The sequence below is a fragment of the Penaeus monodon genome, chromosome 11 (genome assembly GCF_015228065.2).
Source record: "Penaeus monodon isolate SGIC_2016 chromosome 11, NSTDA_Pmon_1, whole genome shotgun sequence".
Taxonomy (NCBI): Eukaryota; Metazoa; Arthropoda; class Malacostraca; order Decapoda; family Penaeidae; genus Penaeus; species Penaeus monodon.
In genome coordinates this window covers 2,733,991-2,753,990 of record NC_051396.1, presented here as the reverse complement: position 1 = coordinate 2,753,990, position 20,000 = coordinate 2,733,991, and the positions used below count along the sequence as shown (strand labels likewise).

The 20,000-nt window shown below is 38.7% G+C and overlaps 3 protein-coding genes and 1 pseudogene across 3 annotated transcripts in view; 3 read left to right on the top strand and 1 right to left on the bottom strand.

Annotated features, from left to right (window-relative positions):
• The window catches only part of LOC119578412 (integrin alpha-V-like), a 23,916-nt gene extending 23,560 nt beyond the window's left edge, over window positions 1–356 (top strand). Inside the window, exon 14 of the mRNA XM_037925998.1 lies at window positions 146–356. Coding sequence (XP_037781926.1) covers window positions 146–356 — 211 coding nt within the window. The remainder of the gene's footprint in view (window positions 1–145) is intronic.
• Window positions 203–6,689, top strand: LOC119578664 (integrin alpha pat-2-like). Its single transcript, XM_037926228.1, has 11 exons — window positions 203–378; window positions 754–932; window positions 1,648–1,819; window positions 2,234–2,353; window positions 2,793–2,892; window positions 3,803–3,989; window positions 4,232–4,294; window positions 4,745–4,826; window positions 5,178–5,297; window positions 5,952–6,047; window positions 6,368–6,689. Exons 2-11 carry the CDS (start codon window positions 796–798, stop codon window positions 6,494–6,496), a joined length of 1,206 nt encoding a protein of 401 aa, XP_037782156.1. The 5' UTR covers window positions 203–378; window positions 754–795; the 3' UTR covers window positions 6,497–6,689.
• LOC119579134 lies at window positions 1,970–2,133 on the bottom strand (annotated as a pseudogene).
• Window positions 6,690–14,865: 8,176 nt separating the features above from the next.
• LOC119579120 lies at window positions 14,866–18,426 on the top strand. Its single transcript, XM_037926853.1, has 4 exons — window positions 14,866–15,022; window positions 16,109–16,262; window positions 17,402–17,684; window positions 17,830–18,426. The coding sequence occupies exons 3-4, from the start codon at window positions 17,402–17,404 to the stop codon at window positions 18,342–18,344; spliced, it is 798 nt and encodes a 265-aa protein (XP_037782781.1). The 5' UTR covers window positions 14,866–15,022; window positions 16,109–16,262; the 3' UTR covers window positions 18,345–18,426.
• The last annotated feature ends 1,574 nt before the right edge of the window (window positions 18,427–20,000 follow it).

The window sequence follows — 20,000 nt, the reverse complement described above, 5'->3', positions numbered from 1 at the left end:
AACTTATTACTTTTTTTTTGTTTTCTTTCTTTTCTTTTAACTCATTATCTCTTTTTTTCGTTTTCTTTCTCTTCTTTTAACTCATTATCTTTTTTTTTCGTTTTCTTTCTTTTCGTCTTCCACACCCACCCTCCTTCCTCCTCAGCGAAACCCTGATAATCGGCAAAGACAAGCTGGACGTGGGTATCCAACTGCGGGTGAGGAACCACTCAGCGCACGCGGTCGAGATCCACCTCCAGCACCCGACGCCCTTGAGGTACCTGTCGGCGAAGGGGGAGGGGGTCCGACTGCCCGACTGCCGCTACCAAAATTTAATCGGCGTCCTTAACCCTACGTCGCTCCTGTTGTACGTTTAGCTTCATCAAGGTGGATGACGAGGTGGGTGGCGTTGGGTGGGGATGTGTGGGTATCGTGGGTTGATTTCATTTGATTTTTTTTTTTTATGTTTTTTTTAGGGGGGGGAGGGTTGGGTTGGGGGGGTAGTTTGGGTGTTGTTTTGCTTGGAATTTATTTATTTTGATATGCTTTTCTTGTGTTTGTATCTCTCTTTTTTTTTCTTTTTCACTCTCTCTCTCTCTGTGTCTGTCTCCGTCTCTCTCTCTCTCTCTCTCTCTCTCTCTCTCTATGCCTTTATCTCTGGATGTCTCTTTGACTGTCTCTCTGTCTCTCTTTCTCTCCCTCCCTCTCCCTCCCTCCCTCCCTCCCTCCCACCCACCACCCAAACCTCACATCTCTCACGCCTCTTCCCCAAAGGTGAATTTCACACTCGTTTTCACACACAACCCCGAGACTCTGATGAACTTACTCGAACACTCGACCTTGAGCGTGAATCTGACGGCCACGAGCGACGGGGTTGACAACACCAACAGCTTGAACAACGGCTACAGCATCGCTGTCCCTACGGCGTTGGAATCCGTTCTCTACACGGCCAGGTGAGGGAGCGTGGAAACCTTTTTATTTTTGACTTTTGACTCTTTTTTTTGGGGGGGGGGGCTTTTACTTTTTTTTTTTTTTTTTTTTTACTTTTTTTTACTTTTTATTATTATTATTTTTTTTTATTTTGACTTTTTGTATTTTTTACTTTTTCTTTTACTTTTTTTTTGTATGTGTGTATTTTAAGGAGGGTGGATGAGGGGGGGTGTGTTGTGTGTACTAAGGATTTTAGTTAATTTATTTATCGAATTATTATTATTATTATTGTTTATTGGTGTTTCCTTCTTTCTTTCTTATTCATTGATTTATTTACCTTTTTTTAGGTAGACTGAAAGTGAGAGAGAAAGATAATGAGTGTGTGTATGGAGAGAGAGAGGGAGAAAGAGAGAGAGAGAGAGAGAGAGAGAGAGAGAGAGAGAGAGAGAGAGAGAGAGAGAGAGAGAGAGAGAGAGAGAGAGAGAGAGAGAGAAATAAAGAGAAAGAGAAAAAGAAAGAGAAAGAAAGAAAGAGAAAGAGAGAAAGAAATAAAAAGAAAAAAGAGAAAAAAAGAGAAAAGAGAGAAAGAAAAGAAAGCGAAAGGGAAAAAAAGAGAGAGAAAGTAACCGAGAGAGGGAAACGAACTCCCAAACCCCAACCCACCGGCGATTCGTAGCATCTCCACCGCATCACACAGACCACACACCCTTACCAGCCTCTCTTTCTCCCCCGCCTCAGCGCCTCACAGACAGACACGATGTCCGTCCGAGTCAACCAGTCCTCGACCATGATCGAGATCGAGGAGGCGAGGGCCAAGGACATGCCGGTGTCCGTCGAGCGCCTCGGGCCCCAGATGCAGCACGAGTTCTTCCTCGAGAACCGAGGTCCTTCGCCGGTGAAGAACACGAAGGTGGGGCTCGCGCTGTGCCGGGGGATGGGGAGGAGGGTGGGGAAGGTGGGGTGGGGAGGGGGCTAGGTATGTATGTATGCATATATATGTATGTGTAAATGTGTTTATATATGTATGTGTATGGAATATATACACAATATATATATATGTATGTGTGTATGTATATAGTATATATATATATATATGTATATATAGATAATATATATAATACTATAATATACTATGTGTGTGTGTGTGTGTGTTGTGTGTGTGTGGTGTGTGTGACACACACACACACACACACACCACACACACACACACACACACCACACACACAAACACACACACACACACACGCACACAAAAAGACGCACATCGAAAGCCGCATGTCTCCTGAACAACCCCCAAGAACCAACCCACGCCTCGCTCTTCCAGCTGGAACTGTTGCTCCCGATTTTCGCCAGCGGAAGGCAAGTCACTTACCTGTACCGACAACCCGTGATTTCCGGACCCGCCAGGTGCTCGAAGCTGCCGATAAATCCACTGTCACTGGAGGTACGTTTTATGGTAGTCCTTCTGAAGGCCTGTGACTTGTGAATCGGAGGGGAGAAATGATAATGTTAGTCCTTCTGAACGCCTGTGACTTGAATCGATGGGAGAGATATAAACTGCAGTGTCTTTTTTTTGTATAATTACAGTGAATTGTAAATGCTTTTGTTTGTCTATGTAATAAGGTAAGATGGGCAAGATGTGGATAGAGAAATGAAGATAGTGGTGAGGGTCACAAGGTGATACAAAAAAAAGAAAAGAAATGCAGTCATATAAAAATATATGACATGTCTGATATGATACGTGAATTTATAATATAAAATAAGATCTATCCATCTATCTCTCTACCTATCTACACACCACACACACTCCCCCCCACAACCCCACCCCCCTTTTATCTTCAATGTATCCCAAATAATTCTCTCCCCCTTCTCTCTCCCTTTAGCCGCCAAGTCACGGGAACTATCTCCCTACTCTCCCTCACTTGGCGCTGACGCAGGGGGAAGAAACAGCCTTTGTTGAATGGGAGTCGGACGAGGTTCAAAGTACGTTGTGATGTATTCGTGATGGTAATGAAAAAAAGGAAAAAAACATTTAGTAATAATTGTAATAGTAGTTATGATGGTAATGATGATGGTAATGATAATGATGATAATGATACCATTGATAATGAATAATAGTAATGAAGATAAAGATAATGGTAATAATAAAACAATAATGATAGTGATAATGATGATAATAATATAATAATAATAATAATAATAATAATAATAATAATAATAATAATAAAATAAAATGATAATGATAATAATAATGATAACTGTGAAATAATAATGAAAATAATGATAATGATATAATGATTCAACGATAATGATAATAATTATAATAATAATAATAATTAAAGTAATCATCATCATCATCATCATCATCATCATTACTGTTATTATTATTGTTATAATAATAATAATAATAATAATAATAATAATAATAATAATAATAATAGTATCATAATCATTAATATGATAATTATTATCATCATAATTATTGTCATTGTCATTTTATTTTCTGCTGATGCTTCTCCTGTTGTTTTGTTGTCGTTAAAACACCAACGTCTCTGCTGCCATTGCGATCACACTAATGATAAAAACCCCGCTATTTGTCAGCATATTCCCTTGCAGTTCTCATTCATTTCCCTCTATCCCATCATCATTAGTATTGTTATTATTATTGATATTATCATTATTACTATCATTATCATTATTATTATTATCATTAATTATTACTATCATTATTATCATTAATTATTATCAATAATTATCATTGTCATTAATTATTATCATTAATTATTACTATCATTAAATATTATCATTAATTATCTTACCTAACAACAGCAACGGCCAAAGCGACGTGCCCTTCCCCCATCCACTAACGCATCCTCACGACCCCCTTTCCCAGGTCGTCGCAAGAGGGCACCGGAAGAACCTACCACTACAGACTACCCTACCACTCAATACCTCAACACCGACTATTATACAGACTACCAGGACTACTACTACTACAGCTACAACTATTACGGCAATGCACCATTTTCTGAGGGACAGGACACGCCGGCGACCATCCCAAATAGTGACAGGGCTAAACCGTAAGGCTTTTTTTTTTTAAAGACTGTGTTAAGTTATTACTCTTTGTATTGTTGTAGGCTTACGATAGAGAGATAGGTGGATGGATGGATACATAGATGGATGGATGGATGGATGGATATATAGATGGATGGATCGATAGACAGAGGCAAAGGGAATATGTTGTAGAATATCAAATTACCTTGTTTATTCAGTAATCTCGAATAAAAATTAATACTGATTTTACACCCTTTTTCGTTCACAGACAAAGCCAGAACGACTCGCTTCATAAACTGATATTCTGCGATGAGCCCAGATGCAGAATAACGTGAGGCTTTACGCGATGTTGAGAGAGGGAGAGGGAGAGAGGGAGAGGGAGAGAGGGAGAGGGAGAGAGGGAGAGAGGGAGAGGGAGAGGGAGAGGAGAGAGGGAGAGGGAGAGAGGGAGAGGGAGAGGGAGAGGGAGACAGACACAGACACAGACACAGACACACACAGACACAGACATACAGCTAGTAAGAGAGACAGAGAGATGAGTACTCGAGACAAAAAGAAAAACAAAGAATTATCCAAATATAATATAATGAAATAATAATTAAACAATGTACCATAACCATCAGTACCATATATATATATATATATGTATATATATATGTATATATATATATATATATATATATATATATATATATATATATATATATATATATATATATATATATTTTTTTTTTTTTTTTTTTTTTTTTTTTTTTTTTTTTTTTTTTTTTTTTTTTTTCAGGTGTGACATACCCCTGCTCCCGGCCGAAGAGAGAGTCAGAATTATCATACCAAGTTATATAGCCATAAGAGAACTCGAGCAGGTACGTAAAAATGCCAGTTACATATAACATTCATTCGTAATAATGCCATTCCCTTCTTAAAAGTGAAAGTCCCCAGTTTTATGACATATACTCGAATACGTCACGATAGCACACACACGCTGTTCATGGAGTTTTATTTCTGTACTAATATAATTCATTAAACGAATGCCTCAGTTTTATGAATAAAAATACACCACGATAACACACACACACTATCCATGAAGTTTAACATCTATACTGACATAATCCTCCTTTAAATGAATGCCCCAGTTTTATGACACACACTCGAAAACATCACGACAACACACACACACACTTCACGAATATAACATTGTTCTGTCCTTATAACAGCTTGGATATCGCATGTTTCGGCTCCTGTCTGCTGCTCGTGTGAATGTCAACCAGAGGGGCAATATACTGATTAATCCCATTGCTACTGCAGAGACCTATGTGGCTCTCATTAGCCCTCAGGTAGGAGAGAACTGATGAGAACTGTTGCCTAATCATGTTGTTGTGTTAGGTTATGTTTATTTATTTCTCTTTTTCTTTTTTTCTTTCTCATTTTCTTTCTTTCTCTATTTCTTAACTTGTGTATGTATTTTTTTTGTTTATTTGTTAGTTTATCTACTTGTGTATTTATTCATTTATTTACTTATATCTCTATCTATCTATCTATTTATATATCTATTTATTCATATATGCCTTTATCCATTAATTAATTTTTTTACTCGACTGTAATAATAGTAATAATTGTAATTATTAATATTGATGATCATAATAACAACGTTGGTGATTGTAATGGCAATGGTGATATTGATATTAGTTCAGATTAAGTTATAATTATGTCAAAAATAGTATCAGTGGCAATGATTACTATCGTAATAACGAGAAAACAACAACAATAATTAAAACAATGATAATGATAATGATAATAATGATGATATGATATGATACGATGATAATGATGATGATAATGATAATTATCACAATGGTGATGATGGTGATGATGGTGGTGGTGGTAATGATGATGATGATAGCAGTTATAGCAACATCAACAATAATAAAAACAACAACAACAAAACTCTGAACCACAGGAGTGACCCGTTTGAACCTTCTTTCGCACAGAGCATGGGCTTCGATTCCATTCCGCTGTGGATTCTCCTGCTGGCGATTCTCTTCGCTCTGGTCATCATCCTGCTCATCATCGCAGGGTTGTGGAGGGTGGGTAGAAGCCTTTTATTAAAGTTATATCTTTTTTATGCTTTTGGGTATTTTGTGTGGGTATAGTCTCTGTATGTACGCAGTAAATAATATATATCAACGTGATGGCATGCCAAGAGAGACGTATGTAAAATATGCACTGACATGCCTAGTTACACTATTCATTTATTCCCTTGTCTTGCTCATTCCCTTTCCACATTCTCCCCCTTATTCTTATCCATTCATTCTTTCCACATTTTTCCTCCTTTTTTTTATTCCCTCATTCCCTCTCCTAATTCTTAATCGCTTTATTCTCCCTAACTTCCTCCCCCTCTCCTCAGGCTGGCTTCTTCAAGAGGAACCGCCCACCTACAGGAGAAAAGAGAGAAAGTCTTATACATCAGGACTTCGCTATTTGTAGACCTGACACAGACCTCGACGAGCTGCAGCCTCCACAGAACTCGACGTAGGCAGTTGCAGGACGCTCATTGCAGACTGTTGCAGGATATGACTGAGCGGAGAGGGAAAGGAGACAGAGAGAGGATGTGGATGAGAGCACTCAGGATGGAAGGGAAATATGGAAGGAAGTGGATGAGAGAAATGTTAAGATGTGGGTTTGATGATGATGATGATGATGATGAGAGGAGGAGGAAGAGGAGGAAGGAGGAGGAGGAGAATAAGAAGAAAAATAAGAAGAAAAGAAGGAGAAGAAGGAGGAGGAGGAGGAGGAGGAGGAGGAGGAGAAGGAGAAGAGAAGGAGAAGTAGAAGAAGAAGAAGAAGGGGGAGAAAGGGGGGAAAAGGAGAAGAGGAACAGTGGAGGAGGAAGAGACGAAGGAGGAGAAAGAGGTGGTGGAAGATACAGTAAGGAAGAAAGAAGAAGAAAAAGAAAAGGAAGAAAAGGAACTCGAAAGGCGATAAAGAAAGATAAGAAGAAGGAGCAGAGGTGGAGGAGGGAGGGCAGATAGAGGAATAAGAAGAGGAAGAAAAGGAGGAGGAAGGAGAAAGAGAGAGATGGACGAGGGAGGAGATGGATCAATGGAAGAGGAGAAAGCATTCAAATGGAGTTAAAAGTCTTTGAGGAGAAAGAGATGTGAAGAAAATCTTGCCCTTCTGTTTCATCTCAATGGAGAGATTTTAAGAATGGGACAAAGACTATCATACTGTTCCTGAGCCTTCCACTTGAAAAGCAATTTTACCTGCAAAGCTAATTTATCATTTTTATTGTTGTAAGAACCTCATGTATATGTGACACACCAGGAGGTATTCGTTCTGTTTCTGCCTGTGTTTACCTAGTCGATCCCTTACTCATTTTTATTACTAGCTGCTACTAGCTGTCTAAATTTCCTACTGCAGAAGGTAATCAAATACACAATTAAGATCATAGTGTTAATCCTATTCCTTGCTGACAAGCAAATAAGACATAACTGTAGATTACTAGATAGATTAATGGATGTTATATGATCAATAAAAGTACAGATAGTCATTAAAAAACAAAAAAAAAAAAAAAAAAAAGTGAACTGAAACTGAGGAAATACCCTTAACAATGATATCAAAATGTCCTTTGAACTTAAGGGTAGAGAGTTCAATACCTTTCGTAGTTTTATTAATACTGTGATGTAGATAAGGCTTCTCTGTTCCATTATATATTCAATTCTTTGTTAGGAAAGTATGAAGAATTTCATTGACTATGATAATATGATAAGGCTGATGTGAATTTAAACGAGTTACATTTTCCCAATGCTATCTTCAAACCATGGAACTTATTGTACATTAAAAGGAATTGTATACTTCTGAGCGTAAATTATAAGTGGAATTGAATGACTGAATTACGCACACACAGACACACATATATGTATATTTATGTATGTGTATGTTTGTTAATTTGTGTGTTTGTTTGTGTGTTTATGTTTTGTAAATAATATCACCGAGTCGGGGAATGCTGTGGAATTAAGCTAGTCGAGGAACAGGGTACAGTTTGTCATTGTATTGACCCGGGTAGTGTGACTCGGTTCCATGTATCATTATTATGGTTATAATGTGATTCGTGATCATGCCCAGTTGATTTACTTAATAAAATGGCCGTGAAGTGCAAAAAATATGGTCTTACTGTTGAAACCCTTAGGATGAACACACACACATAAACGTATCTGAATATAACGTAAATATATAAAGTACACACATACAAATATTGAATGTGGTTAAAATAAACACGATTTAATATTTGCGTTAGATTAATCCTGATTTTAGGTCTGACTCCTTCATTGTATTGACAATGTATGTATTTATGTGTGCATTTCGTAAAGTCAAATATGAAAATGATCTTAATTGTGTTTTAACATTGTTATTATTAAAGTTATTACAGAATTTTCACCATGAGGAGTAATCTTATGACAGTTTGCAATTATCATTTATTAAACATATTATTTAGGGATTTTTTTTCTGCATAATTCACATTAATAATATGAATTTATATTAGCTTTTATATTATCACAAATATATCTTTGGCAGGAAATCGTCAGTAATGGAGTATGATCTTTTTTTCTTTATCAAAAAATGAAGAATCTTTGCACTTTCAATATTTTTCATTGCATGAATCCAAAACTTTAAAGATAAGGATAAGTCCGATATGCGAAGCTTAGCCTCGCCCGGGCTATGAGGGGAGCCCGGCCTGTGTCGACTAATGCCGACTCGCTCACGTGTGTCAGCTGGTGCTGACTCGGCTGAACCTAGTCCTTACCCGCCGTGGTGCCCAGCCACAGCAGTAACCTCCGGGCGACAATTGCAACTTCTCGCGCCTGGGCGGGGCGCGAACCGCCGACCCCTCGGATGAGAGGCCGACACGTTACCAATGTACTAGCCCGGAGGCTACTTTAAAAGATATTTCGATTATAAGCGATGAATTATCAGTGAAAACAACGGCCGATAGCAAAACCAGTACCAAACAACTGTCAAGAAACATTGGTTATTTCCAAATTGACTTTTTTTCTTCTCATTAGTCTAACCTTTACTCTTTAATTATTGCCATTGTTGTTGATATTAATATTTCTATTTTTACTATAGCAGGTGCACTTACCATATTCAATATCATTCAAATCTTATTAACCGTTAAGTCATTAGAACACAATAGATACGTCAATTATTTCAAAGTCGTTATTTTGAACAAATTGTATCAAATATTTTTTAGTGACGTATCTTTAATTATACTTATTACCAGTAAGGTAGTCATACTAATAGTAGTGAAAATAGCAGTAGTAATAGAATGAACTGTACCATCTTTTTTTTTCATCTTTATTTTCATTTGGTAGATTACTTTTCTCTCACGCCACTACTGTTGCTACTACTATTACTATTAATGTTACTATCAATAGTACCGTTATTATTATTATTATTATTATTATTATTATTATTATTATTATTATTATTATTATTATTATTATTATTATTTTTATTATTATTATTAGGTTCTAGCTAGTCGTCTCGATCGCTAATAATATGTCAGGGATTTATAATTGTAATAAGCCATGCTTATCAATAACGTTTCTAATTGCTGACACTTACAAAGCACACTGAAAATAAAAGGATGTTTGAAGTAGTTGCACACACACACACACACACACACACACACACACACACACACACACACACACACACACACACACACACACACACACACACACACACACACCCACACACACACACGCACACACACACACACGCACACACACACATATATATAAATATATAAATATATATATATATATATATATATATATATATATATATATATATATACATACAATTATCATCGTTAAGGTTATGCCATGTAATTTTTTCAGTATTTTGAGTTGTTTTATTCCACATTTTAGTTGCTTCGCTATTGGCTAATGATGTGTAGTTCATTAATGACGATAAACATATTTGGTGTCAATATTTCATAGCATTTCTACATTTCAGCTGTAATATTTAACGTCAGATCTTTGAATTGTACTATTGTGTTCTCGTTTGCCTCCTGGTTGATTTTTACAATTAACGTCTACGATATACTGTCATCTTCATTTCCATTCATATTCTATTTAAACAAAATAATTGTTAATGAAGGTAAAAAAAGAAAAAAAGAAAAGAAAAGAAAAAAAAAAGCTTTTAATACATCAAAGGCAAAAAACGAACACCACTGTTGTAATACTTAGCTTAATGATATATTGGATAATTTACGTGTCTAAATTCATTCGAACACTTTTTTCCCTCGCACTTCCTTTCCCTTCCTCATCCCCCCCCTTTCTATCCCTCCCTTCCTCCCTCTCTCTCTCTTCTCACTTCTCTCTTTCTCTCTCTCTCTCTCTCTCTCTCTCTCTCTGTGAGTGGTCATTATCTTGTTACCGTCTCCTTGAAATTATGAAGGTAAGGACAAATTAACCAATTTGTCTAATTATTTGACTAATTACAGATAATTACTAATTACACAAGAGACTAATAACAGCAAAACAACAACCCAATCCGGTTACTACGAATGTTAACAATTACTAATTATAATTATTTTGAAATCAAATTATGCAGTTTCTTTTCTCAAATATTCTCAATAATGATAATGTTAACATTTCTCTCTTTTCTCTTCAGGAATAAAAAATGTTGACAGAAAGTCCTCAGTAATTGACTATTAATAATCATTAGCCTTTTTGATATAGAATGATTCAAATAGACTTAAAAATTTTAAAATTCGATATACTTGCAACGTTAACCTTTGCTGACTTTCGTTGAAAGTCAATAAGTAGAAAATACCAATAGAAAGAACATTTATTACAACTACCGAGTTGGCCAACCAAAACCAGCGTAGCGATTTGATTCCGTTTATAATGACCTTTGACCTCGAGAGAGAGAGAGAGGGTGACGTTATCTCCTCGTAGAACACTCGTGCACCGCCCAAACACGAGCAAATGTCAAAGAAATACCTTTTAACTCTTTTTTCTTCCCGATGCCATAGAAGGTTTATATCCTGTCACGCGGAAATGGGACACGAAGACCAACGCTGCCAACAAAGCCTATGGAGTCATGATACGAGTCGGAAATTTATATCTCTAAGTCGAATAGTTTGTCTTTATAAGTAATATAACCCTTATTGTTATTATTATGGATATAAATATTTTTACTAAGTACACCTACCATTTACAATATTAATTTCTCTGGGTAGTCCTTGAACCTCAGATCTCCAAAGATTATTTCCCTCTCTAAGGATGAAAAACCATTCATCAAAATCCTTCCAGCTTTTGTTTCATTAAACTTCTGACGAGTAACTGTTCCTAGAGAGAGAGAGAGAAAGTGGGTTGAAATAAGATAAATCAATCAGTTTCAATAATTTCCTTGTAAGATATTCACATTAAGCCTACTTAAAGACCTCGCGATCTTGTACGAAGTTTTTCGGTTCAAAGGTTCTGAAGTATCGGAAGTCCATTACAACTAAGGTAGACGCTCTAATAAGAATTTAGTGAAAACGCTAGAACTGATAGATTATATATATATATATATATATATATATATATTATATATATATATATATATATATATATATATATATATATATATATATTATACACACACACACAAAAAAAAAAAATATATATATATTTTTATATATACAACACACACACACACACACACACACACACACACACACACACACACACACACACACACACACACACACACACACACACACATATATATATATATATATATTATATATATATATATATATATATATATATATATATATATATAATTGTTTGAAAATTAAAAGGGGAGTTAACTGTTCACCCAATACAGCATATTTTAGAACTTTTTTTTTCAGTTTGGGGATAGTTATGACCGTGCAAAAATATATAATGTAAATTATCAAGTGTTCATTTTTCCCTATCACTATCATTATTATCAAGTCAATCTCTACCATGCACAGATCCGGTGAATGAATTTACAGAATAGTCTTCCATATATTACGCAGTTCAAAGAAAACGTGGCATTTTTGTTGTCACAGAAAATGTAAAATATATAAGGGAAACTTTCTAATTTCGCTAGTTTTCTACAGCATAACATCAAGGGAAAATATGTAGTATGTTGATTAAAAATATACAAACTGCAGTTAAGCAAAAGTATTATGTACAGGGTGGTAATAGAGGGTAATTGCAGAGGAGTGAAAATTACAGTGAATAAGCCTAATGATAAATAAAATACATATAGAATCGTCAACATTATATATATATATATAATATATATATATATATATATATATATATATATATATATATATTTTATATATATTACTATATATATATATATATATATATATATATATATATATATATATATATATATATATATATTGCTACGCCAGTGGGCCTTTGTCTCTGTGCGAAACGTGTGTTAACATGAAAAGGATCCTGGGCAAACATGACGCAGCTGGCTGTGAGCGGAGGAGCGGAGGAACAAGCCAGGAGACGCGGTTGGGTGCTGCTCCTGTGAAGACCTCGTGTGTGCCCTTGTGACCTGATATAAACTGTGTTGCCCTGTTATAAGCTGTATCGTGCAGTGTGACATGCGGTTCCCCCCTGTATTGTGCCTATAGAAAAGTGTACGGGTAAATAACTTGTGTAAATAAAGGAAAGACTGTCATTTTGTGTTTATTTCGTGCCCTGCCTCGCCACTTGGCGTTTCCCCTCGTGGTGTTCTGGGACGCTGTGGTGCTCGGTGCCTCTTGGAGCTGTTCAGTGTTCACGACCCTGTGGATAACACGCCGTCTGCCTAGCCTGCCTTGTGTTAGTGGCAGAGAGACGAGGCGGTCGGCGTAACAAATGGTGTCAGGAGTGGGATTTGTTGATATTTGATCAGTGAGAGCGCCGATTTATCATGTCGTCCAAAGATGGCAGCAGCCATGAGGGAGAGGAGGCTATGACTGAGGCAGGCAGAGTGAGGTGAAGCCGAGCCAGATGGACCTGATCACTGCCATGCTGGCCGGTATGAGGGAGGAAATGGCACAAAGGGCAGAAGAGCAGGCACAGAGGGCACGCGAGCAGGCGCACCATCTCGTCGAGATGCAGGCAAGGAAGGCAGAGGAACAGTTCTGCCAACTTGTTGAGGTGCTACAGAGCAATCTTGCAACTGTGAAGATGGAAACTCAGCAGTACACCGACAAGGCCTGCAACAGCGTGAAGAGTGAACTGATGGAGGAGGTGCAGACTCTGAAGGGCGAGGTTCAGGGCCTGAGAGAGGAAGTGAAGGCGGAAAGGCGGCGTCACGAGGTAGTAACATTGCAAGCAGAGAAGGCAGACGAGGTTCTGGCAACAGAGGCCAGAGTGTCAGATTTACTGGGGTCCGTGGCAGGAAACCCCTGGGCCTCGCAGCGTCGTGTCGGAGCCAGTGGTCGCTGCAGAAGGCTGGGGACCCATCGGAACCGCTCCCTTGAGTATAGGTGGCGGCAAACTCGGACCCGGTCAACCCACCTCCCTCACCCCCTTCCTCCCCCCCAGGTGTGTTAGTTCACGGCACGCGTTCTCCACCCTGCAGCCCCTCGGCCTCCAGACATTTTGTGAACCGTAAGCCAGCTAAGTACGACGGGAAGGTGGCATGGGAGGCATATGTCGCCCAATTTGAAATGTTGGCATCTGCCCAGGGCTGGAGCCAGGAAGAGAAGGCCCTGCAGCTGGTAACAGCGCTAAGGGGCCCCGCGGTGGAAGTGTTGGGGCATCTGCCGGCATCCCAACATGCCTCTTACACCAGCATGGCGGAGGCTTTGAAACGTCGTTTCGGGCACTTGTGTTAGTGGCAGAGAGACGAGGCGGTCGGCGTAACAATATACATATATATACAGGATTAGGTGTGTGAGGGGCCTGGGGCCCAGTTGGAAGGGAGGCCCCTTTCCAATTTCCCTATAACATATACCGCAGACTAGTAACCTTCGACCTTAACAAGCTACTATAGGCCTACTATATAATGTGTCAGGAAAGCAAAAAGGTATTAAATAAAGACTAGTTTTTCAATGATATAATACATTTAATATGTAATAAAGGTACATGGTATGTGATTAATAAAGAAACACAAAATTTACATAAAAAAAAAATAATCAAACAGAAAATTTACATCATATTTGTCATTTTTTACACCAACTGTCAATACATTAAAGTCCGGTCCCTTTTCTGGATTTTCGTGTAGCAAAGTCGTGTATGATGTCTTTGAAGTCCAATTCACGCAGTATATCTGACTCTATGCTCATGGTCACTAGATTCACAAGTCGTTTCTACTTCATAGATGTCCGTAATCTATTAATTAGCTTTAGTTTTGAAAAGGAGCGCTCACCACTGCGGTTAGATACCATCAAAACAAGGTATATCCTTAGAGCTATTTCAATATTTGGAAAAGTGTCCTGCACACCCTTGTCCATAATAAATCTATGCAAGAAATGCTCAGGGCTAATATTCCCTGGTTCCTCATCTGCGAATATGTTGACAAATGCCACAAACTGAACAAGTTCATCAGCCAAAGTTTTATCCAAGTCATCTGGATAAGACTTAAGTAATTGCTCTGCTGCAGCCTGAAGGTCGTCTGAAGATAGTTCTTTCAGGTGATTGAAGAAGCTAAATTTACTTGATATATCTTTATATGCCTGCAGACGTTGGTCTATAGAAGTGATGAACTCTCTCTCACACACACACACAAAGGCAAAGGCAAATAACTCTCATGGAATAAGCAGGCGAGAAGCGTGACAGATATAGATCCGTTTTACTTCAGCTCAATAGATGGCGGAAGTGATTTCTAAACGTCAATCTTATTCACAGCAACAACGACTTTCCTCTCTATTCAATCTATCCATAAGCTTTGGTGATCAAAACAAACAGAAAATCTCTCACCAAACTTGTACTTCTAAGTTATATAAGTGTGAATTTGGCTGTTTTATGATTGTGCTATGATGTTTTTCTTCAGTGGAGAACACGAGTCTAGACTGTTATGGACCGTAAGTGGCTAATGAAAATTGCCTTTGATGTCCTAGTAATGTTTTATATAAGAGCAAGATATAAGCGTGAGAGGAACAGTGTATCTTATTTAGGTAAAAATGTTTAACTGTGGAAGAAAGGTGAAATTGTGTGTAGTATGTGTGTAGGTGAGTGTTGTAGGTGAGTGTATGTTGTACGTAAGGTTAGTTTCCGTTTCACACAACCACGTATTACGAGGAAAATATTACATGCATTGAACAGAATTGACCGAAAATAAGTTGACGATAAGAGAGCTGTGCATCACGCAATATTTGGTATGCATTTGCATAATGATCGCACTAAAATAGGGAAAATCGAGTGATACTTTTGTCAAGAAAGATAGAAACTAAAATCACAGATACATGGAGTAATTAGTGCAGGCGAAGAAAAACGTCAGAAATAGAGAAAATAGATCGTGGCAAATGCCCACGGAGATCGGGTAGGGGGTAATTCAGCGGTCGGGTGAGGCAAAGTCTATATAAGTATGAGGAAATATAACACTGAACCAGGTAAAAATATACGATATATACCTGCAAATTATCGCTGTGAATCATCGCCTGTAACACCAATATTCAAATCGCCGGAATTAGCCAGCATCTAAAATTACTTTAGTGTTTGTTCAGTTAACTACAGTTTCCTTTAATCTTAGCCTACCATTCTCTACCCCCCCCCTCTTTCGTTCTCAGCCTCGCCAAGTGACGTCATAGGCCTTATCACCCAAAGCTGCTCAGAACACCGATTTGACGAAGCTCTGGGTTAGGAAGGTTTTCGATGTTTGTGAATTTACATGGAGGTGGCTGGAGCAATAGGGATTTAGTTTCTGCTAAGTGCAGTGGCATTTTTTTCACTTAGTTCATTTACGATGGAAAACAGCAACAGATCACGGATAATACAAAGTGAATAATTGAAACAAGAAATAGTAATATCAACATTAGATGGCTGTGTTAAACTGAACAAGTAAGTGTGGGTTGAAAGGTGTATGTTGTCGGCAAGTATATGTTTCCTTATCAAGAAGACGAAGGGCAAAAATTATATTCTCTCCATCATTGTTTCCTCTCACTCTCCAGATCCTTTTCCTGACGACGTCAACCGTTGGAGTCTGTGAAGTCAGTAATTCCGAGGACTTCGATGACATCAACGAAGGCAGGCCTTGGATGGCTGACCCTGAAAGTTTTTGGGAAGCGATGGATGCCTTTCTAGATCTGCATAAACGGATGTCAGGTCAGTGTGTGGAGCAGAAATATTTTCATTGTTGTTGTTGTTATTGTTGTTGTTTTCTTATTATCATTATTAGTATCAATTTATTATTATTATTGTTATTGTTATTGTTATAGTTATTGTGGTTTCTGTGCGGGTTCCTGTGTATTTGTTTGCGTTTATTCATGTTTGCGTGAGTCTTGTATATGCGGGTTTATGTCTGTTTATTCATTTGAATGTAAGCTTTTGTTTTTGTGTACGGATCTTGTAGTATCTTTATGTGTGAGTATGAGTCTTGTATGTTTGTATTTACGCGTGTTTGTGGGTGTGTTTGCCTGGGTATGACTGATTTACTGTTTGCTCATTTATGTGGGTTTCTGCATACATAAAGGTATTTCTGTATATGTGTAGATGTAAGAAAGAATTGATACATTATTAATAAATTATGCTCTGGAAGACAGAAAGCGTGGAGAAACAGACAGACAGACAAACAGACAGAGACAAATACAGAGAAAAGACGAGATAGGTAAATAGAGAATGGGAGAAATGAGAGAGAAAGGTGGAGTGGGAAAATGTAGCAATAGAGAGAGAAGGACAATACACAGATGGTGCGAGAAGGAGAGGGAGAGAATGAGAACGACCTAAAAGGAAAGACAGACAGAAAGAGAATAGCAACGTGAGAAAATATTTTACATTTGAACTTCAAGGTCTCAGCTATGAATTCTTATTTCTTTGTAATAATTCATCATAACAAAGTTTGCTGCTTTTAGAACACCTTCTCATACGTTGAACATGATTATTACTACACAATTATTGTTATTATTATTATTATAATAGTTATCATAATAATCATAATTGTTATGTTTACTATTATCATTATTATTGTTTCTGTTGTTGTTTTTTGGTTATTGGATTAATACAATGATTCTATTAATCTGATTATAATCATTATTGTCATTAACAATACCGTTAATATTACTATCAGTATCATCATTATTTTTATTATTGTTTTCTTTATATTTCTTATTTTGCCTTTTAACTTTATTGTAATTACTATTATCATTACCATGGCTAGTACTATGATAATTTGAGCATCTTCATAGGAAGGAGAGACCATTGGCTAGACACGATCCATAAAGGACTTAAATCGCATAATTTCCCAGATGGAAACGTTGGCGACGCATTTCGGCTCCGACGCCAGAAACGCGATGAGAACGAAGACGACCACGGAGATAACTTCGAAGACAGACAACGGCGAAGACGACTACGGAGACAATGACGAAGATGACTACGGAGACAACGGCGAAGACACCTACGACGGGGAAGATAATGAAAACCTCTTCCAGTTTCTTCACACGCCCACCGGGGATTCGCCGGGATGGGACAACGTTGTTGATCTCGTGCAGTTTGCAGTGGATATTCACGAAGCTGTTTCTCGCATTGCAGGTTTGTGTGTGTGTGTGTGTGATGAGGACTGATATATCTTTGTTTTCCATAAAGGCCAATTATCAAACGGTCTTGATTCAGCAACGTGATTTCATGGTTCATAAGTATTCCTTAACGATACAATATGTATGTATGAATCTTGCAGAGCATGGAGACTATGGTACTTCCAGCGAGTCAGGAGACGACCACCAACAGGAATTTTCTTACTCGTGGGCCCGTCGTGGAAAAGAGAAAGACGAAGCTACACATTCCCTCCAGGAAGAAGATCCTGAAGCAGGACCTCTTACAGAACCTTCCCCGCCTGAAGGAACCGAAGAAAGTAAAGCCCCTGAACTGCAAACGAACAACGGAGGCGAAGAAGGCGTAGGAGGAGGAGGAGGAGCAAGCAAGGGAATCGAAGAAGGAGAGGCTGGAACCAGAGAGGAGAGGGGAGGACGAGTGGAGGGGCGGGAGGACGAGAACGAGGGCGACCTCCTCCTCGACAGGTTTCCCCGAAGCGAAACGGACAAAGACAAGAAAAACGAGAAAAGGAAATATTGGAGACATAAACCATATAGAACTAGCTTTTCCTCGTTCTTCCCTCTCTTTCGGTTTGACTTGCCTTTCAGCAATTTCAGGCTCTTGTCTCTGCAGGACCCCTCGCCCCTGCCAGAGGAGTAGGGAAGGGATTTGAACCATGCTCTCTCTCTCTCTCTCTCTCTCTTTCTCTCTCTCTCTCTCTCTCTCTCTCTCTCTCTCTTCTCTCTCTCTCTCTCTCTCCGTCTCTCTCTCTCTCTCGCTCTCTCTCTCTCTCTCTCTCTCTCTCTCCGTCTCTCCCCCCTCTCTCTCTCTCTCTCTCCTCCCTCCTCTCTCTCTCTCTCTCTCTCTCTCTCTCTCTCCTCCTCTCTCTCTCTCTCTCTCCCCTCTCCTCCTCTCCCCCCCCCCCCCTCTCCTCTCTCTCTCTCCTCTCTCTCTCTCCCTCTCTCTCCTCTCCTCTCCTCTCTCTCCTCTCTCTCTCTCCACTCCTCTCTCTCCAATCTCTCATTCCTCTCTCTCTCCTCCTCTCCTTCTACTCTCTCTCTCTCTCTCTCTCTCCTTCTCTCTCCTCTTTCTCTCTCTCTCTCTCTCTCTCCTCTCCTCTTCTCTCCTCTCTCTCCCTCTCTCTCTCTCTCTCTCTCTCTCTCTCTCTTCTCTCCCCATCTCTCTCTCTCTCTCTCTCCCTTCTCTCTCCTTCTCTTCCTCTCTCTCTCTCTCTCCTCTTTCCTCTCTCTCTCTCTCTCTCTCTCTCTTCTCTCTCTCTCTCTCTCTTTGTGTGTGTGCGCACGCGTACTCAACCTGAAGTGGCTAATAGTTATTCGTCACAAAGCAAAATAAAAGTGCAAGACGTCAATGGTCAAGTAAAAGAATATTAGTGTATACCAAAGGAAGAGAAACATGGCCATGCTATTTACTCATTGTAGAACATACTGTTATATCGTGTTGAATTTAATCATATTTCAAAATAGGAGGAGAAGAAGGAGAAGGAGAAAAAGGAGGAGAGGGAAAAGGAGGAAGTGAGAGAGGAAATGGTAGAGGGGAGGAGGAGTACGAGAAGGGAGAGAAAGTAGAAAGAGGAACAGTGGAGAAGGAAGAGTCGAAAGAGGAGCTAGAAAATAGAGTAACGAAGAAAAAAAGGAAATCGGAAAAGAAGAAAGACGAAAAGAGGAACAGAGATAAAGGAGGGAGTGCAGATAGAGGAAGAAGAAGATGAGGAGTAAGGAGAGAGAGACGAGGAAGAAAGAGCAATGGAAGAGGAGAAAGCATTCAAATGGAGTTTAAATATTTTGAGGAGAAGGAGATGTGAAGAAAATCTTGCCCTTCTGTTTCATCTGGGATCAGCCCTCGCCTCAACTACTTTTGCATCGTCTTTTCATCTCCTTTCCTTTTTATTTTCGTCACCCCCTTGTTCTGTCCACTTATCCTGATCGTTAACTCATTTTTGCCGTTTTTGCCACAATACGTTTATCATAATGCTCCCATAACTCCTTCCCCTTCTTACCTTTGCCTATACTATACCCCGTCAGCTTCCCCTCTCTGCCCTTTTCACTACCACACTACCCTCCAGTACCGTCCATCCTGTAACTTTACCCTAACCATTAACTCATTCCTAACCTCTTTTGATACTCTACGTTACCATAGCGCCATAGGACCTTTGATGTCTTACCTGGGGGCTTTACCTCCAAGCCTCCTCACGCCATCGCTATATTTTGAATACGCGGCAGAAAATTTAAATAAATAAAAATCATATACATCTGACACACCAAAAGGCTGTGTTTACCTAGTCTATTCCTTACTCAT